Source organism: Cherax quadricarinatus, chromosome 23 (assembly GCF_038502225.1).
Source record: "Cherax quadricarinatus isolate ZL_2023a chromosome 23, ASM3850222v1, whole genome shotgun sequence".
In the NCBI taxonomy this organism is placed as follows: Eukaryota; Metazoa; Arthropoda; class Malacostraca; order Decapoda; family Parastacidae; genus Cherax; species Cherax quadricarinatus.
The window spans coordinates 39,823,660-39,838,238 of NC_091314.1; the positions used below are offsets into that span (position 1 = coordinate 39,823,660).

The 14,579-nt window shown below is 38.2% G+C and overlaps 1 protein-coding gene across 2 annotated transcripts in view; it reads left to right on the plus strand.

The window, feature by feature from the left end:
• Window positions 1-8,239, plus strand: part of LOC128685688 (ATP synthase mitochondrial F1 complex assembly factor 1) — a 162,204-nt gene extending 153,965 nt beyond the window's left edge. For both annotated transcript variants that reach the window (XM_070088101.1, XM_070088100.1), the window contains exon 8: window positions 7,835-8,239. In XM_070088101.1, the coding sequence (XP_069944202.1) occupies window positions 7,835-8,014 (180 nt within the window). In that variant the 3' untranslated portion in view covers window positions 8,015-8,239. The remainder of the gene's footprint in view (window positions 1-7,834) is intronic.
• Window positions 8,240-14,579: the final 6,340 nt, after the last annotated feature.

Sequence of the window (14,579 nt, forward strand, 5' to 3'; positions counted from 1 at the left end):
GCATCCAACCTTTACTTTAATCCACATAATTCTTGCATTTACACATTCATATTCTCTTTTCTCCTTCCATAACTGATCATTCAACATTACTGCTACCCCTTCCTTTGCTCTAACTCTCTCAGATACTCCAGATTTAATCCCATTTATTTCCCCCCACCGAAACTCCCCTACCCCCTTCAGCTTTGTTTCGCTTAGGGCCAGGACATCCAACTTCTTTTCATTCATAACATCAGCAATCATCTGTTTCTTGTCATCTGCACTACATCCATGCACATTCAAGCATCAAGTCTATATTAACGTAATATACGACATTTAGTGAGACTCGGTGATTATTATTATTATTATTATTTCTAATATGGCATCACTTGTGCAAGTCGTCTGCTACCACATCTCATATTTATGTTTATTTATTTTACTGTGGGGTGTATTTATCATATTTATATGTTATGCATCGTGTTTATTATATACGGGTTATTTTTGAAAAAATATCATAGATGGATTAATGAAAATGTGTATGTTAATGTAATATACGACATTTAAATGAGACTCGGTGATTATTATTATCATTACTAATATGACGTCTGGAGACATAAGACACTCTTACTGATTTTAATGTGTACCTGCATGCCAGCACAGTGTGTAAGTTTATTTAGGTACAGGTATACATAAGTATAATTATCAGAGTATATATAAAATATGAAATAACTTTTAAAAACACTTGAAATTTTGGAGTTTCCAGACAAAATGGAGAGACTTAGTGCTTACGGATCTCACAGAGAATGTAAACAAACAGGGTGGGGCGCGGTGACCGTATTAGAAAGTCAGGTGGGGGAGCCGTATAGCAAGTTTTGGTCATAATTTGAAATGACCGTATTAGCGGAACACCGTAAAACAAAACGCCATAAAGTGGGGCCCTACCGTACATGAAATCACAGCTTCCCTATCTTCATCAACATTTAACAATTCCTCAAAATATTCCCTCCATCTTCCCAATACCTCTAACTCCCTCACCACATACGTACTAATAATAATAATACAATATAATAGTAATACAGCCTCTCCTCACTTAACGACAGAGGTCCGTTCCTAAGACCACGTCAGTAAACGAATTTGTCATTAACCCTTTGACTGTCGCGGCCGTATATATACGTCTTACGAGGTACCGTTTTTGACGTATATATACTCATAAATTCTAGCGGCTTCAAATCAAGCAGGAGAAAGCTGGTAGGCCCTCATGTGAGAGAATGGGTCCGTGTGGTCAGTGTGCACCATATAAAAAAAATCCTGGAGCACTCAGTGCACAATGAGAAAAAAAAACTCCGACCATTTTTTTTTAATTAAAATGCCGACTTTGTGGTCTATTTTCGTATAGTATTTATGGTTGTATTCTCGTTTTCTTGGTCTCATTTGATAGAATGGGAAACATATTATAGAAATAGAGGTGATTATGATTGATTTTACTATAAAAAGAACCTAGAAATGGGGCTCAAAGTAGGGGAAATGTTTGATTTTTGCCAATGTTCAAAAGTAAACAAATGATGCCATTGTCCAATAAATGTCCAACTAGCCATTCTAATATGCAGTCATGAATGGGTTGATGTTATTTGTACAATTATTACAGTATTGCAGTAGTCTGCATAATAGTAGGTCTTCTATTTTTTGTTTGAATAAAAATTCAAAATAGAAAGCAAGAGTAATATCAGAGGGGCCTGGAGACATGACTGATGAGCAAAGAAAATGTTACTTTAGAGCCAGGAATGTCTGCATTGTTCATTCTGGATCTTATTTTGAAATTGTCATATTTTTTAGTTTTTGTGAAATTGGCCAAATTGCAAATTTCTAACCACATTATTAGGCAGTTGAAATCGGTAAATGAGCAGTTTCTTGTACTCAATCGATAGAAAAAATGGAGTTCTAAAGAAATAGCTATGAGTTTGGGCGACTGGAACAATGAAATTAGCCAAAAATAGGGCGCAAAGTCGGCGAAATCGCCGATTTGTAAACAGCGCCGAGGTCGCTAACTTCGCGAGAGCATAATTCCGTCAGTTTTCCATCAAATTTCGTTTTTTTGGTGTCATTACAATCGGGAAAAGATTCTCTATCATTTCATAAGAAAAAATAATTTTTTTTTTTTTTAAATTTTGCGACACCAGGAGACACCTCAGGATTGGGGGTTGGGACAGTCAAAGGGTTAAGTGAGGAGCATGCTGTAATTGTAGTGGGTTTGTGTCGATCATCTCTGACTTTGTTTTAATGTCACCTTTGCTGCATTTGTAACATTTCTGGTATATTTTTAAATGTTTGTACAGTAGTGTACTGTATATTGTAATGAATAAAATAGAGGAAATCAGTTCTAATATACATTATTTAGATATGCATACTGATCAGAGAGCCCATTGTAAGTCCGAGTTATCGATAAACAAGTACATCGCTAAGTGAGGAGAAACTGTAATAATAATATTAACCCTTAAACTGTCCAAACATAGATCTATGTTCACTCATGTAGCACTCCGAATATTTTGGAAAATAAAAGAATCGTTTTCTTTTTTAAAAATGAAGAGCACATTTTTCTGCATGTTACAGGACTAAAAAAAAAAATTTAGGGTCAGTACTTACCGAGATATAAGCCTTTGAAGTTGGCACTGGATGCTCACCTGACAGTAGCATCGACTCCTGCTGCTTGCAGAAGTATTTCCAATATACCTTTTTTTCTCGTTTTTATTTTAATTTATATATTTTTTATATTCTGATAATTGCAATTTATAATAGGTCTTGTGATTTTATAGCCAATCTTTGTTCTGACACTAATATTAGGTAATGAAATGGTATTCAGATAGTCACAATCACATTGACAGGTGATTATTTGCACCTGACTGGGTCATTTACTTTTGTCTAGAAATATATACAACATATTTATAGGTCCCAGCAATGTTTTAGACATGCTGTAGTATACCTTGAAGCATTGTGTTATGAAAAAGCATCCCTATACTGTTGACAGCCCAGTGACATTTGATAAATGCGCACCGCTCCAGCTAAACCTCGCTGTATTTGTTATCACTGTCAAATACAAACATGCCTATCTGTCTGTCTGCCTGCCTGTCTCTACTTATCTGTCTAGCTCTGCTTATCTGTCTGTCTGCCTGTGTGTGCCTGGAGTATGCAGTGGACCCTCGGCTAACGCCTTTAATCCGTTTCATAGGGCTAGCCTTGAACCAAATTAATTTTCCCCATATGAAATAATGGAAATTAATCCATTCCAGACACCCAAAAGTATTAAACAAAATATTTTTTTACATGAAATATACATTTCCCTACACAGAAAACAATGATACATGAAGAATAAAACAATAATAACATCACACTTACCTTTATTGTGGACTTGTTGATGAGTGATGAGACGGGAGGAAGGCAGAGGATGAAGGTGTTCTATTGTTTGGAAGGGGAATCCCCTTCCATAATGACTTCAGGTAACAAGTCCTTTTCTGGCTTGTGTCCTGGGAGTGCCTTTTCCTCCTGAGTAATGTAGGTCCTGTTTGGCATTTTCTTCCTAAACAGGCCTATTTCATCACAATTGAACACTTGTTGGGGTTTTAATTTTTCAGCCTCTATGTATACCTTAACCCTTTGACTGTTTTGGTCATATATATACATTTTACGAGCCACCGTGTTTGACGTATATATACTCATAAATTTTAGCGGCTTCAAATCAAGCAGGAGCAAGCTGGTAGGCCTACATGTGATAGAATAGGTCTGTGTGCACCATATAAAAAAAATACTGCAGCACGCAGTGCATAATGAGAAAAAAAAAACTCCAACCGTTTTTTTTTTTAATTAAAATGCCGACTTTGTTGTCTATTTTCGTATAGTATTTATGGGTGTATTCTCATTTTCTTGGTCTCTTTGATAGAATGGAAAACATATAGAAATAGAGGTGATTTTGATTGGTTTTATTGGTTTTACTATGAAAAGAACCTGGAAATGGAGCTCAAAATAGGGAAAATGTTTGATTTTTGTCAATGTTCAAAAGTAAACAAACGATGTCATTGTCCAATAAATGTCCAGGTAGCCATTCTGATATGCAGTCACGAATGGGTTGACATTATTTGTACAATTATTACAGTACTGCAGTAGTCTGCGTAACTATTTTTTGTTTGAATAAAAATTCAAAATAGAAAGCAAGAGTAATATCAGAGGGGCCTGGAGATGTGACTGATGAACAAAGAAAATGTTAATTTAGAGCCAGGAATGTCTGCATTGTTCATTCTGGACCTTATTTTGAAATTGTCATGTTTTTTTAATTTTCGTGAAATTGGCTAAATTGCAAATTTCTGACCACATTACTGGGTAGTTGAAATCGGTAAATGGGCAGTTTCTTGTACTCAATCGATAGAAAAAATGGAGTTCTAAAGAAATAACTATGAATTTGGTCGACTGGAACAATGGAATTAGCTGAAAATTGGGCTCAAAGTGGGCGAAATCGCCGATTTGTAAATATTGCCAAGGCCACTAACTTCACGAGAGCGTAATTCTGTCAGTTTTCCATTAAATTTCATTTTTTGGTGCCATTACAATCGGGAAAAGATTCTCTATTATTTCATAAGAAAATTTTTTTTTTTTTTTTTTTTTTAATTTTGCGACACCAGGAGACACCTCAGGATTGGGGGTTGCGACAGTCAAGGGGTTAAAGTCCTGCACATAGTTTTCAGGCGCTTTTTTGTCAGAACTGGTAGCCTCACCATGCCTTATCATACCATACCACCATCACAACCACTACTACCCTCTACCACCATTATTACCACCTTCTACCACCACCCTCTACCACCATCACTACCACCCTCTACCACCATCACAACCACTACCACCCTCTACCACCATCACAATTGAATATCAAAATGGTATACAATACCGACAGGTTGGTAGATAAGACATAGGCAACATTTAGGCAACTTTATTCCGAAACGTTTCACCTACACAGTAAGCTTCTTCAGTCAAGTACAGAAAGTAGGCAGGAGCAGTGGAGATGTGAAGACGATGTAATCAGTCCATCACCCTTGAAGTCATAGATTTAAGGTTGTCAGTTCCTCAGCCTGTTGAAGTTCTGTTCCAAAGTCTGGAACTAACAGCGTTAGTTCCAGACTTTGGAACCAACCATCACAATTGCTACCACCCTCTACCACCATCACTACCACCCTCTACCACCATCACACTCACTACCACCCTCTACCACCATCACAATCACTACCACCCTCTACCACCACCACTACAACCCTCTACCACCATCACTACCACCCTCTACCACCACCACTTTCGTATTTTTCTTCAAACTTTTTCTTAAATTATATGTGTTTCTTACATTCTTTACCATAGGGCTGGCACTAGAAGCTTTCTTGGGGCCCATGGTGGCTTATTTAGCAGTTACAAGCCCCAAAAACAATGGAATAATACAAAATATATCGCATGTATGTGCAGAATCGTCCTCACTGGCTTTGTAAACAATGGCACACTGGCTGGTACATGGAGTGAGTGGCCGGGCCTGCTTAGGGCGCCATGTCGACATGTTCAGGACGAAAGCTCTTAACTGAGTTCTTTGGTGTTAGCCGAGCCAATTTTTTTACGCCAAAACGAGGTGTTAGCCGAATTTGGCGTTAGCCGATGCAGGTGTTAGCCAAGGGTCCATTGTATATCAAACTCCTTGAAGAATGGTGTTATGACAACTGTTGATAGCTCAGTGACATTCGATAAATGGGCACTTGGGGAACCCTGGCTTTATTTGTTTTCACTGATATACACAAACATGTTTGTCTGTCTGTCGGTCTATCTATCTGTCTATCTTTGCCTGGAATTTTTAGGTTATCCTAGGTAATTTACGCTATGTATAATTGTACTTATGTGTACATGTGAGAGACAGAGATATAGATAGACAGAGATATAGACAGATAGAGATATAGAGAGAGAGACAACAAGAAAGAAGGAACACTGCAGCAGGCCTACTGGCCCAGGCAAGGCAGGTCCATGTCAGCCCCCCCCCCCCTAGGTTTAGATCAATGACCCACCTAGTCAGGTCACATCCACTGAAGGAAGGAGCACATCAGACCTAGTAGCACAAGCTAGTCAGGTCCAACTCACACCCTCGCTGTATTTGTTATCACTGTTACACACAAACATTGTCTGTCTTTCTGTCTGTCTGTCTGCTTATCTGTCTAGCTCTGTTTATATGTCTTTCTGTCTGTCTGCCTGTGTGTGCCTGGAGTATATATCAAACTCTTTGAAGAATGGTGTTATGACAACAGTTGACAGCTCAGTGACATTTGATAAATGGGCACTCGGGGAACCCTGGCTTTATTTGTTTTCACTGATACACACAAACATGTTTGTCTGTCTGTCTATCTGTCTGTCCATCTTTGCCCAGAATTTTTGGGTTATCCTAGGTAATTTACACTGTATAATAACTGTACTTATGTGTACATGTGAGAGAGACAGATATAGACAGAGACAGCCAGAGACAACCAAAGCCAGCCAGCTAGCCAGCCGAATACATAAAAACATAAGAAAGAAGGAATACTGCAGCAGGCCTACTGGCCTGTGCAAGGCAGGTCCATATCCTCCCCCCCCCAGCTTTGACCAATGACCCACCTAGTCAGGTCACATCCACTGAAGGCAGGAGCACGACATCAGACCTAGTAGCACAAGCTAATGAGGTCCAACTCACACCCACCCATACTCATGTATTTATCTAACCTATTTTTACTTTCCTCTGAAAAGGGGAGTGTTATGCAACATGGCATCAGTGAATCCCTGGTGTTTGCCACACTATTTGCTCTAGCTGGCACTCAGTTGAACTGGTGCTCCCACAAGGTACTAAGTGGTCCCAGATTTTTTTAATACTGCGCAGACCCATTCTTTCAAGTCTAGGCGACTCAAGCCTATTGTGCCAAATTTGAAGGAATGAAAAATAAAACATAGCTCTATGTTCGGAGTGCTACGCATACAAACGTAGATCTACGTTTGGACAGTTTAAGGATTAATAATAATAATAACAGTAAGGAGAAACTTCAGAAGGCTGCCAGTAGTTGGCGCCACCATCAGCAAAACATTGGTAACCACTACTTTTCACCTGTCTAGACTTAGGTAGTCTATAAGTACAGTATTAGGTTAAGTCTGCCCGAAATGCCTCAGCATGATAGAGGCTTTCTTTGCTCCAATCATGTTATGATATGTAAACACACACTGTAACCTTTGCAAAGAAATAAATATTTTATTTATTTATTTATTTAAGGAACTTCCCTTGAAGGGGAAGTACGCATCCTGAAATTTCATTCATATCCAGACCGAACAACAGTTCATATCCTGAAAACTTTGCATGGTGGGGCATTCTTAAGCTGAGGATCCACTGTATATTGTTTATTATGTTTTACATATGTTCATGACATTGAAAATATGCATTTATAGTTTTTATATATTTAGCTGAAGCTGAGATATATTAGGGAGATAAGGTGCTTTTTAACAGTAGTTTTGAAAATGCTGACTGAGTCAGTGGTTCTGGAGATTTCTGGCAGAGAGTTCCAGATTTTGGGCCCTTTTATATTAGAATTTTTTGTTCTGTAAATGTAGGATGCACTGTAGTAAGGATGTTACAGTCCAGTGGTTCATTTGCACTGATGTCAGCACACATCTGGCAAGACAGTGGTTGAGTGAATGATGGCGAATGTGTTTCCTCATTTCTTTGGGTTCATCCTACCTCATTAGGACATGGCTGGTGTGTTAAATAAAAAAGGTTCATTATTAGGTATTCATATCAAGGATTTATCACTTACTTTAATTATTTGGCCACCAGAATGCCTTTGAAGCCCAGTTTCTGGTCAACCAGCTTCAACTCTATTATGGCGGAAGTGACAAGGCCAAGACAAAACTTTTGGAAAAGTTCCATCATGCCCCAGATCAATTCAAGCACATGGAACTTATTGATCAGCTGGAGAGACTAGATCTGAGTATGCTCTCTCTTAAAGATAAGTAGAACATCACATAAAGCAAACACAACATATTGTAGGATAGACTTCATTAATTGCAAACGTTTAATTTCCACAAAAGAATAGTGTTTTGCATACTGTACCTATTTTATATTTCTTGTACATACGCTATTAAAATATGTATTAGTACTAATATGCTCATGTTATACAGTGATGGGATTCTATACATCTTTTATGGTGATAATATGCTGTACATTAAATGTTTTTTCTTAGTTTTTGTATTATTGCATTATAACCAATTACTCTGTGTAGATAAAGAACAATCAGGCTTTATTATACTGTATGTAGATAAAGAACATACAGGTGTAATTTCATTGACCTTCAGAAATAGGCTGGTATGTATATTTGCATAATTGGCTGCCTTAGCAAAGCAGAATATTAAGATATTTATTATACTGATTGGAGGTAAATATGTTTTATCGAAGAGCAAGGTACAGTGGACCCTCGACCAACAAAGGCATCGACTAACGCCAAAATCAACTAACGGCACTCTTGGCATCAAAAAATTGGCTCTACCAACGGCAAAAACTCGTCTAAAGGCTTTCGTCCTGAACGTGTCCATGCGGCCTGAGTGCGGTCTGAGCGGGCCCAGCCACTCCAAGACTCCATGTACAGCCAGTGTGCCAGTGTTTACAAGCCATTTCAGTTGATTCCATGTGTACCTGCGATATATTTTGTATTATTCCAGTGTTTTTAGTGCTTGAATAACAAAAAAGGCACAATACTGTGACTGGAATGATACACAAATAACCCGCACATAAATGAGAGAAGCTTACAACGACGTTTCGGTCCGACTTGGACCATTTACAAAGTCACACTAACCAGAAGTGGAGCAGGACGGCTATATATAGGCAGGAAGAGGTGGTGGTAGTAGAAGTAGTAGTGCAAGAATGGTATATAATACCGACAAGATGAAATTAAGACACATGCGCAACACCCGGGCATCCCTATCATAGACGTTTCGCCATCCAGCCAGCCATTGGATGGCGAAACGTCCACAACAAAGACACCCAGATGTCGCACATGTGTCTTAATTTCATCAGTAGTAGTAGTAGTAGTAGTAGAAGAGGTAGTAGTAGTGGTAGTGGTAGAAGTGGGGAATAAGGAAGACGAGCCAGTCAAATACAAAGGAAGGGGAGCACTGCAAGGGAGCTAGGTGCCCACAGAGGGAGAGCAAGCTCACAGAGGTGCATGAAAGGGGAAGTGGTGAAATAAATGAAGAAGGAGCAGAAACACGAGACAGAAGAGAGAAAGACAACCCAGAGGAGAAAAAGGAAAGAGGAAAGGGGAAGAGGGAGAAGAAGAAAAAGAAAAAGAAAAAATGAGGAGTCAGGTTAAGTCACGGAGAAACTGGTCGATCTCTTTCTGACAGACTTAGGGAGCACAAAAATAGTGTTAGGCTTGCCGACACTAACAATGCTCTCTCCTGTCATGTCAAAGATCATAGTCATCCTATTGACTGGTCTTCTGCTAAAACTGTCTTCCCTACTTCCAACTCGAACAATCGCCATCTAGTTGAATCCTCTCTAATACACAACTTTCCTTGTATAAATCTTAGCCCTGGCTTCATCTCTGTAGATGCTTTCCTCTCCCACTACATTGTAAAATGCTCCAAACTTCAGAACACCCATGACTTAACCTGACTCCTCATTTTTTCTTTTTCTTTTTCTTCTTCTCCCTCTTCCCCTTTCCTCTTTCCTTTTTCTCCTCTGGGTTGTCTTTCTCTCTTCTGTCTCGTGTTTCTGTTCCTTCTTCATTTATTTCACCACTTCCCCTTTCACGCACCTCTGTGAGCTTGCTCTCCCTCTGTGGGCACCTAGCTCCCTTGCAGTGCTCCCCTTCCTTTGTATTTGACTGGCTCGTCCTCCTTATTCCCCACTTCTACCACTACCACTACTACTACCTCTTCTACTACTACTACTGATGAAATTAAGACACATGTGCAGCATCTGGGTGTCTTTGTTGTGGACGTTTCGCCATCCAGTGGCTGGCTGGATGGCGAAACGTCTACGATAGGAATGCCTGGGTGTTGCGCATGTGTCTTAATTTCATCTTGTCGGTATTATATACCATTCTTGTACTACTACTACTACTACTACCACCACCTCTTCCTGCCTATATATAGCCGTCCTGCTCCGCTTCTGGTTAGTGTGACTTTGTAAATGGTCCAAGTCGGACCGAAACGTCGTTGTAAGCTTCTCTCTTTTATGTGCAGGTTATTTGTGTATTTTTAGTGCTTGTAACTGCTAAATAAGCCACCATGGGCCCAAAGAAAGTTTCTAGTACCAGCCCTGTGATAAAGAAGGAAAGAAACACAATAAAATTCAAGAAAAAACTTGTAGCAAAGTACCAAAGTGGAGGAGGAAGAGAGAGGGGAGAATGTGCCTTCTGCAGTGATTCAGTGATTCTACGATATGCACGATGCTAAAGCAGCAGGTATCGATAAAGGCTATAGTGCCAGCCAGCGATAAAGTGTAGAATTAACAGTGTAGCAAGTAAGCGATAGAAAAACGACACGAAAGTAATTCTCCAATGTTGTTGGATGTGTGTATATCCACTGAACATATGCCGGCCTGCTATCTTCCACTACCCTAAACCTCTGCCAGCATCTCCTCCATCAAACTAGCTAATTAAACTATTATCTCCTCCAAGGTAAGTGTAAATATAAAAATGTAAGCATAAAATTAAATATATTAAGCGTAAATATAAAAGGACCCCAGTGGAAATACGTAAGTCACTCTGACTTTTTTGGGTTATCCTAGGTACTTTACACATATGCTTTTATGTATGATAATCTATGTAACTGTATTTATGTATACCTGAATAAACTTATTTATAAATTAAAATGTAAATATTTCTTATTTATAAATTAACCCCTAAACGGTCCAAACATATACGTTCACTCGCGTAGCGCCCCAAATTTTTTTAGAAAAAAAAATCGTTTTTTTTTTTTTAATAGGAAAAAAGAGCATGTGGTGCCCAGGCATCCCCAGTTATTTTAATATGGCACACAGTGAGTGCGCACACCCATTCTCTCATGTCTAGGCAACTCAGGCCTGTCGTGGCAATGTTGAATGAATAACAAAGAAAATGTATATATACGTTTGGGGCGCTACGCAAGAGAACGTATATATACGTTTGGACCATTTAGGGGTTAAAATGTAAATATTTCTTATTTATAAATTACATTAAGTGTGATGGTGGTGATGGCAGAAGCTTCCACCTTCACCAACACAGCTTCTCTCAGTGGCAGCCCTTAACCCCTTGACTGTTGCAACCCCCAATCCTGAGGTGTCTCGTGGTGTCACAAAATTTCAAAAAATTAAAAATTATTTTTTCTTATGAAATGATAGAGAATCTTTTCCTGATTGTAATGACACCAAAAAAAACGAAATTTGATTAAAAACTGACGGAATTATGCTCTCACGAAGTTTGCGACCTTGGCGATATTTACAAATCGGCAATTTCGCCCACTTTGAGCCCTATTTTTGGCTAATTCCATTGCTCCAGTTAACCAAACTCATAGCTATTTCTTTAGAACTTTGTTTTTTCTATCGAATGAGTACAAGAAACTGCCCATTTACCGATTTCAACTACCCAATAACGTAGTCAGAAATTTGCAATTTAGCCAATTTCACGAAAGTTAAAAAATATGACAATTTCAAAATAAGGTCCAGAATGAACAATGCAGACATTCCTGGCTCTAAATTAACATTTTCTTTGTTCATTAGTCACGTCTCCAGACCCCTCTGATATTACTCTTGCGTTCTATTTTGAATTTTTATTCAAACAAAAAATAGAAGATTTACTGTTATGCAGACTACTGCAATATTGTAATAATTGTACAAATAATGTCAACCCATTCATGACTGCATATTAGAATGGCTAGTTGGACATTTATTGGACAATGACATCATTTGTTTACTTTTGAACATTGGCAAAAATCAAACATTTCCCCTTCTTTGACCTCCATTTCCAGATTTTTTTATAGTTAAACCAATCAAAATCACGTCTATTTCTATAATATGTTTTCCATTCTATCAAATGAGACCAAAAAAACAAAGATACAACCATAAATACCATACGAAAATAGACCACAAAGTCGGCATTTTAATTTAAAAAATGGTCGGAGCTTTTTTTTCTTATTATGCACTGCATGCTGCAGGATTTTTTTTATATGGTGCACACTGACCACACAGACTCATTCTCTCACATGTGGGCCTACCAGCTTTCTCCTGCTTGATTTGAAGCCGCTAGAATTTATGAGTATATATACAGGTCCGCTATCACAAATCCGGCAATCAGTTATTCGGCACTAATTTTGGCTAGCATAATTTCAAATTTCCAGGATAGCCACACCAACCTGCTGGTACTGTTTGGTGGCGCTACTTGCTGCATAAGCCATTCCAGTTTCTTTTTTCCATTTATTGTTATAACCTGCTTACTTTTAGCCCTAGCCATGGTTCCAATGAATAAAAGAAGTGCTTCTCATTATGTAAAGCACCAACACAGTACATTGTCCATTAAAGATAAGGTGGCTTTTAAGCCACTGTCGGTTGCCATGAGCTCAGTCTCATGATGCAGTAGAATATGCTTTATTATTATGCTAATATCAACACTACAGTTTATTGCCTATCACAGTTGATCTAATATGACATAATAAACAATATAAATAGCATAAAACATGTTAAATACTCCAGAATAAATAATATTTGGCATAATACTGAGCAGTTCGACGGAGGTATAAAGAGGATATGGTATACAAATACCATTTTCCTATCCTTGTCTTGGGGCTTATGTTAGAGAAAATGGAGTGTAGCACAGGGCTGACTGTGATATACACTCGTACTGCACCATAAACCTGAAACAGAAAAGTTGTTTACTCTATATAGATTATCACACATAGCAGCATATGTGTAGAGAACCTAGGATAACCCAAAAAAGTCAACGTGGCTTATTTCTAGTACCTGGCTTGGGTTAGCCATATATGATTTTTGGTAAATATTCGATTCCCAGCCAGGGTAGAAACATTAGGCGTGTTTCTTTACACCTGTCGTCTATGTTTACCCATCAGTAAATGGGTACCTGGGTGTTAGCCGACTAGTGTGGGTGTTATCCTGGGACACTGACCTAATTTTCTTGAAATACTCAGCATAACAAGCAGCTTTCTATACAGTAGTATGTCACTGATGTCAGCTAGGCCTGTATACCTTGTACATGTACATGTACATGTAAACACCGAATTACAGAAAATATCTACCTGGATGAGGACTAACAAACTTACACTAAACATTGACAAAACCTACTTCATTCAGTTTGGTAACAGACCTACAGATGTACCTCTTAACATAACAATAAACGGATCACCTATCACAAAGCTAACAAGAGGGAAAATTCCTAGGAATCCACCTCAATAATAGACTCAAATTTCATACACATATACAACAAATTTCTAAGAAAATCTCCAAGACTGTAGGCATACTATCGAAGATACGGTACTATGTTCCACAGTCAGCCCTCCTGGCCCTTTATCACTCTCTTATTTACCCCTATCTCACCTATGGAATTTGTGCATGGGGCTCAACAACAATTAACCATCTCAGACCGCTAATTACCCAACAAAAGGCTGCAGTTAGAATAACAAATTCTCACTACAGGCAACACACTCCACCAATATTCAAAACACTCAACTTACTCACCATACAAAACATCCATACTTATTATTGCACCTATTACATACATAGAACACTTAACTCTGATATTAACCCTCCCTTCAAACATCTCCTTGCCAACCTCAACAGAACACATGACCATAACACAAGGCACAGATCACTCTTTGATGTTCCTCATGTCCATCTCACGCTATGCAAAAACTCAATGCACATAAAAGGCCCTAAAATCTGGAATTCATTACCTGTAAATATAAAAGAAACACTACCTGTTTATAAATTCAAGTCTCTTCTCAAAGATCACTTACTCACTCAAAACCAAATAAATACTGAATAACTGAACCTTATAAATTGTATATCCTATATGTTACTCACAATTATATCACACAAATGTTAAACCTAGGACCCAATCTAACTTTATTATTTTTTTAAATACACTACCTAACAGAATACTCCATTCGACTGAATGAACAGCAATGCAAGCAACCATATGACCTGTCTTTGTAATACTCATTTGTGCTTTATAGTTATCTGTTTACAATAATGTTTTATCACTGATTTCATCATTGCTTAGTTAATCTTAAGTTAATTTTAAGCCAGGCCGTAATGCTATGCATGTAAGTGGCTTTGGCATGCTGCTCTTACCTGTATTTTTTTGTACCTCTGTTTGTATGCTTAAATTACTAAATAAATAAATGTAAAAAGAGAGCAAATGAGAGAGTGGGTGAGCTGTTATCAACAAATTTTGTTGAAAATAAGAAAAAGTTTTGGAGTGAGATTAACAAGTTAAGGAAGCCTAGAGAACAAATGGATTTGTCAGTTAAAAATAGGAGAGGAGAGTTATTAAATGGAGAGTTAGAGGTATTGGGAAGATGGAGGGAAT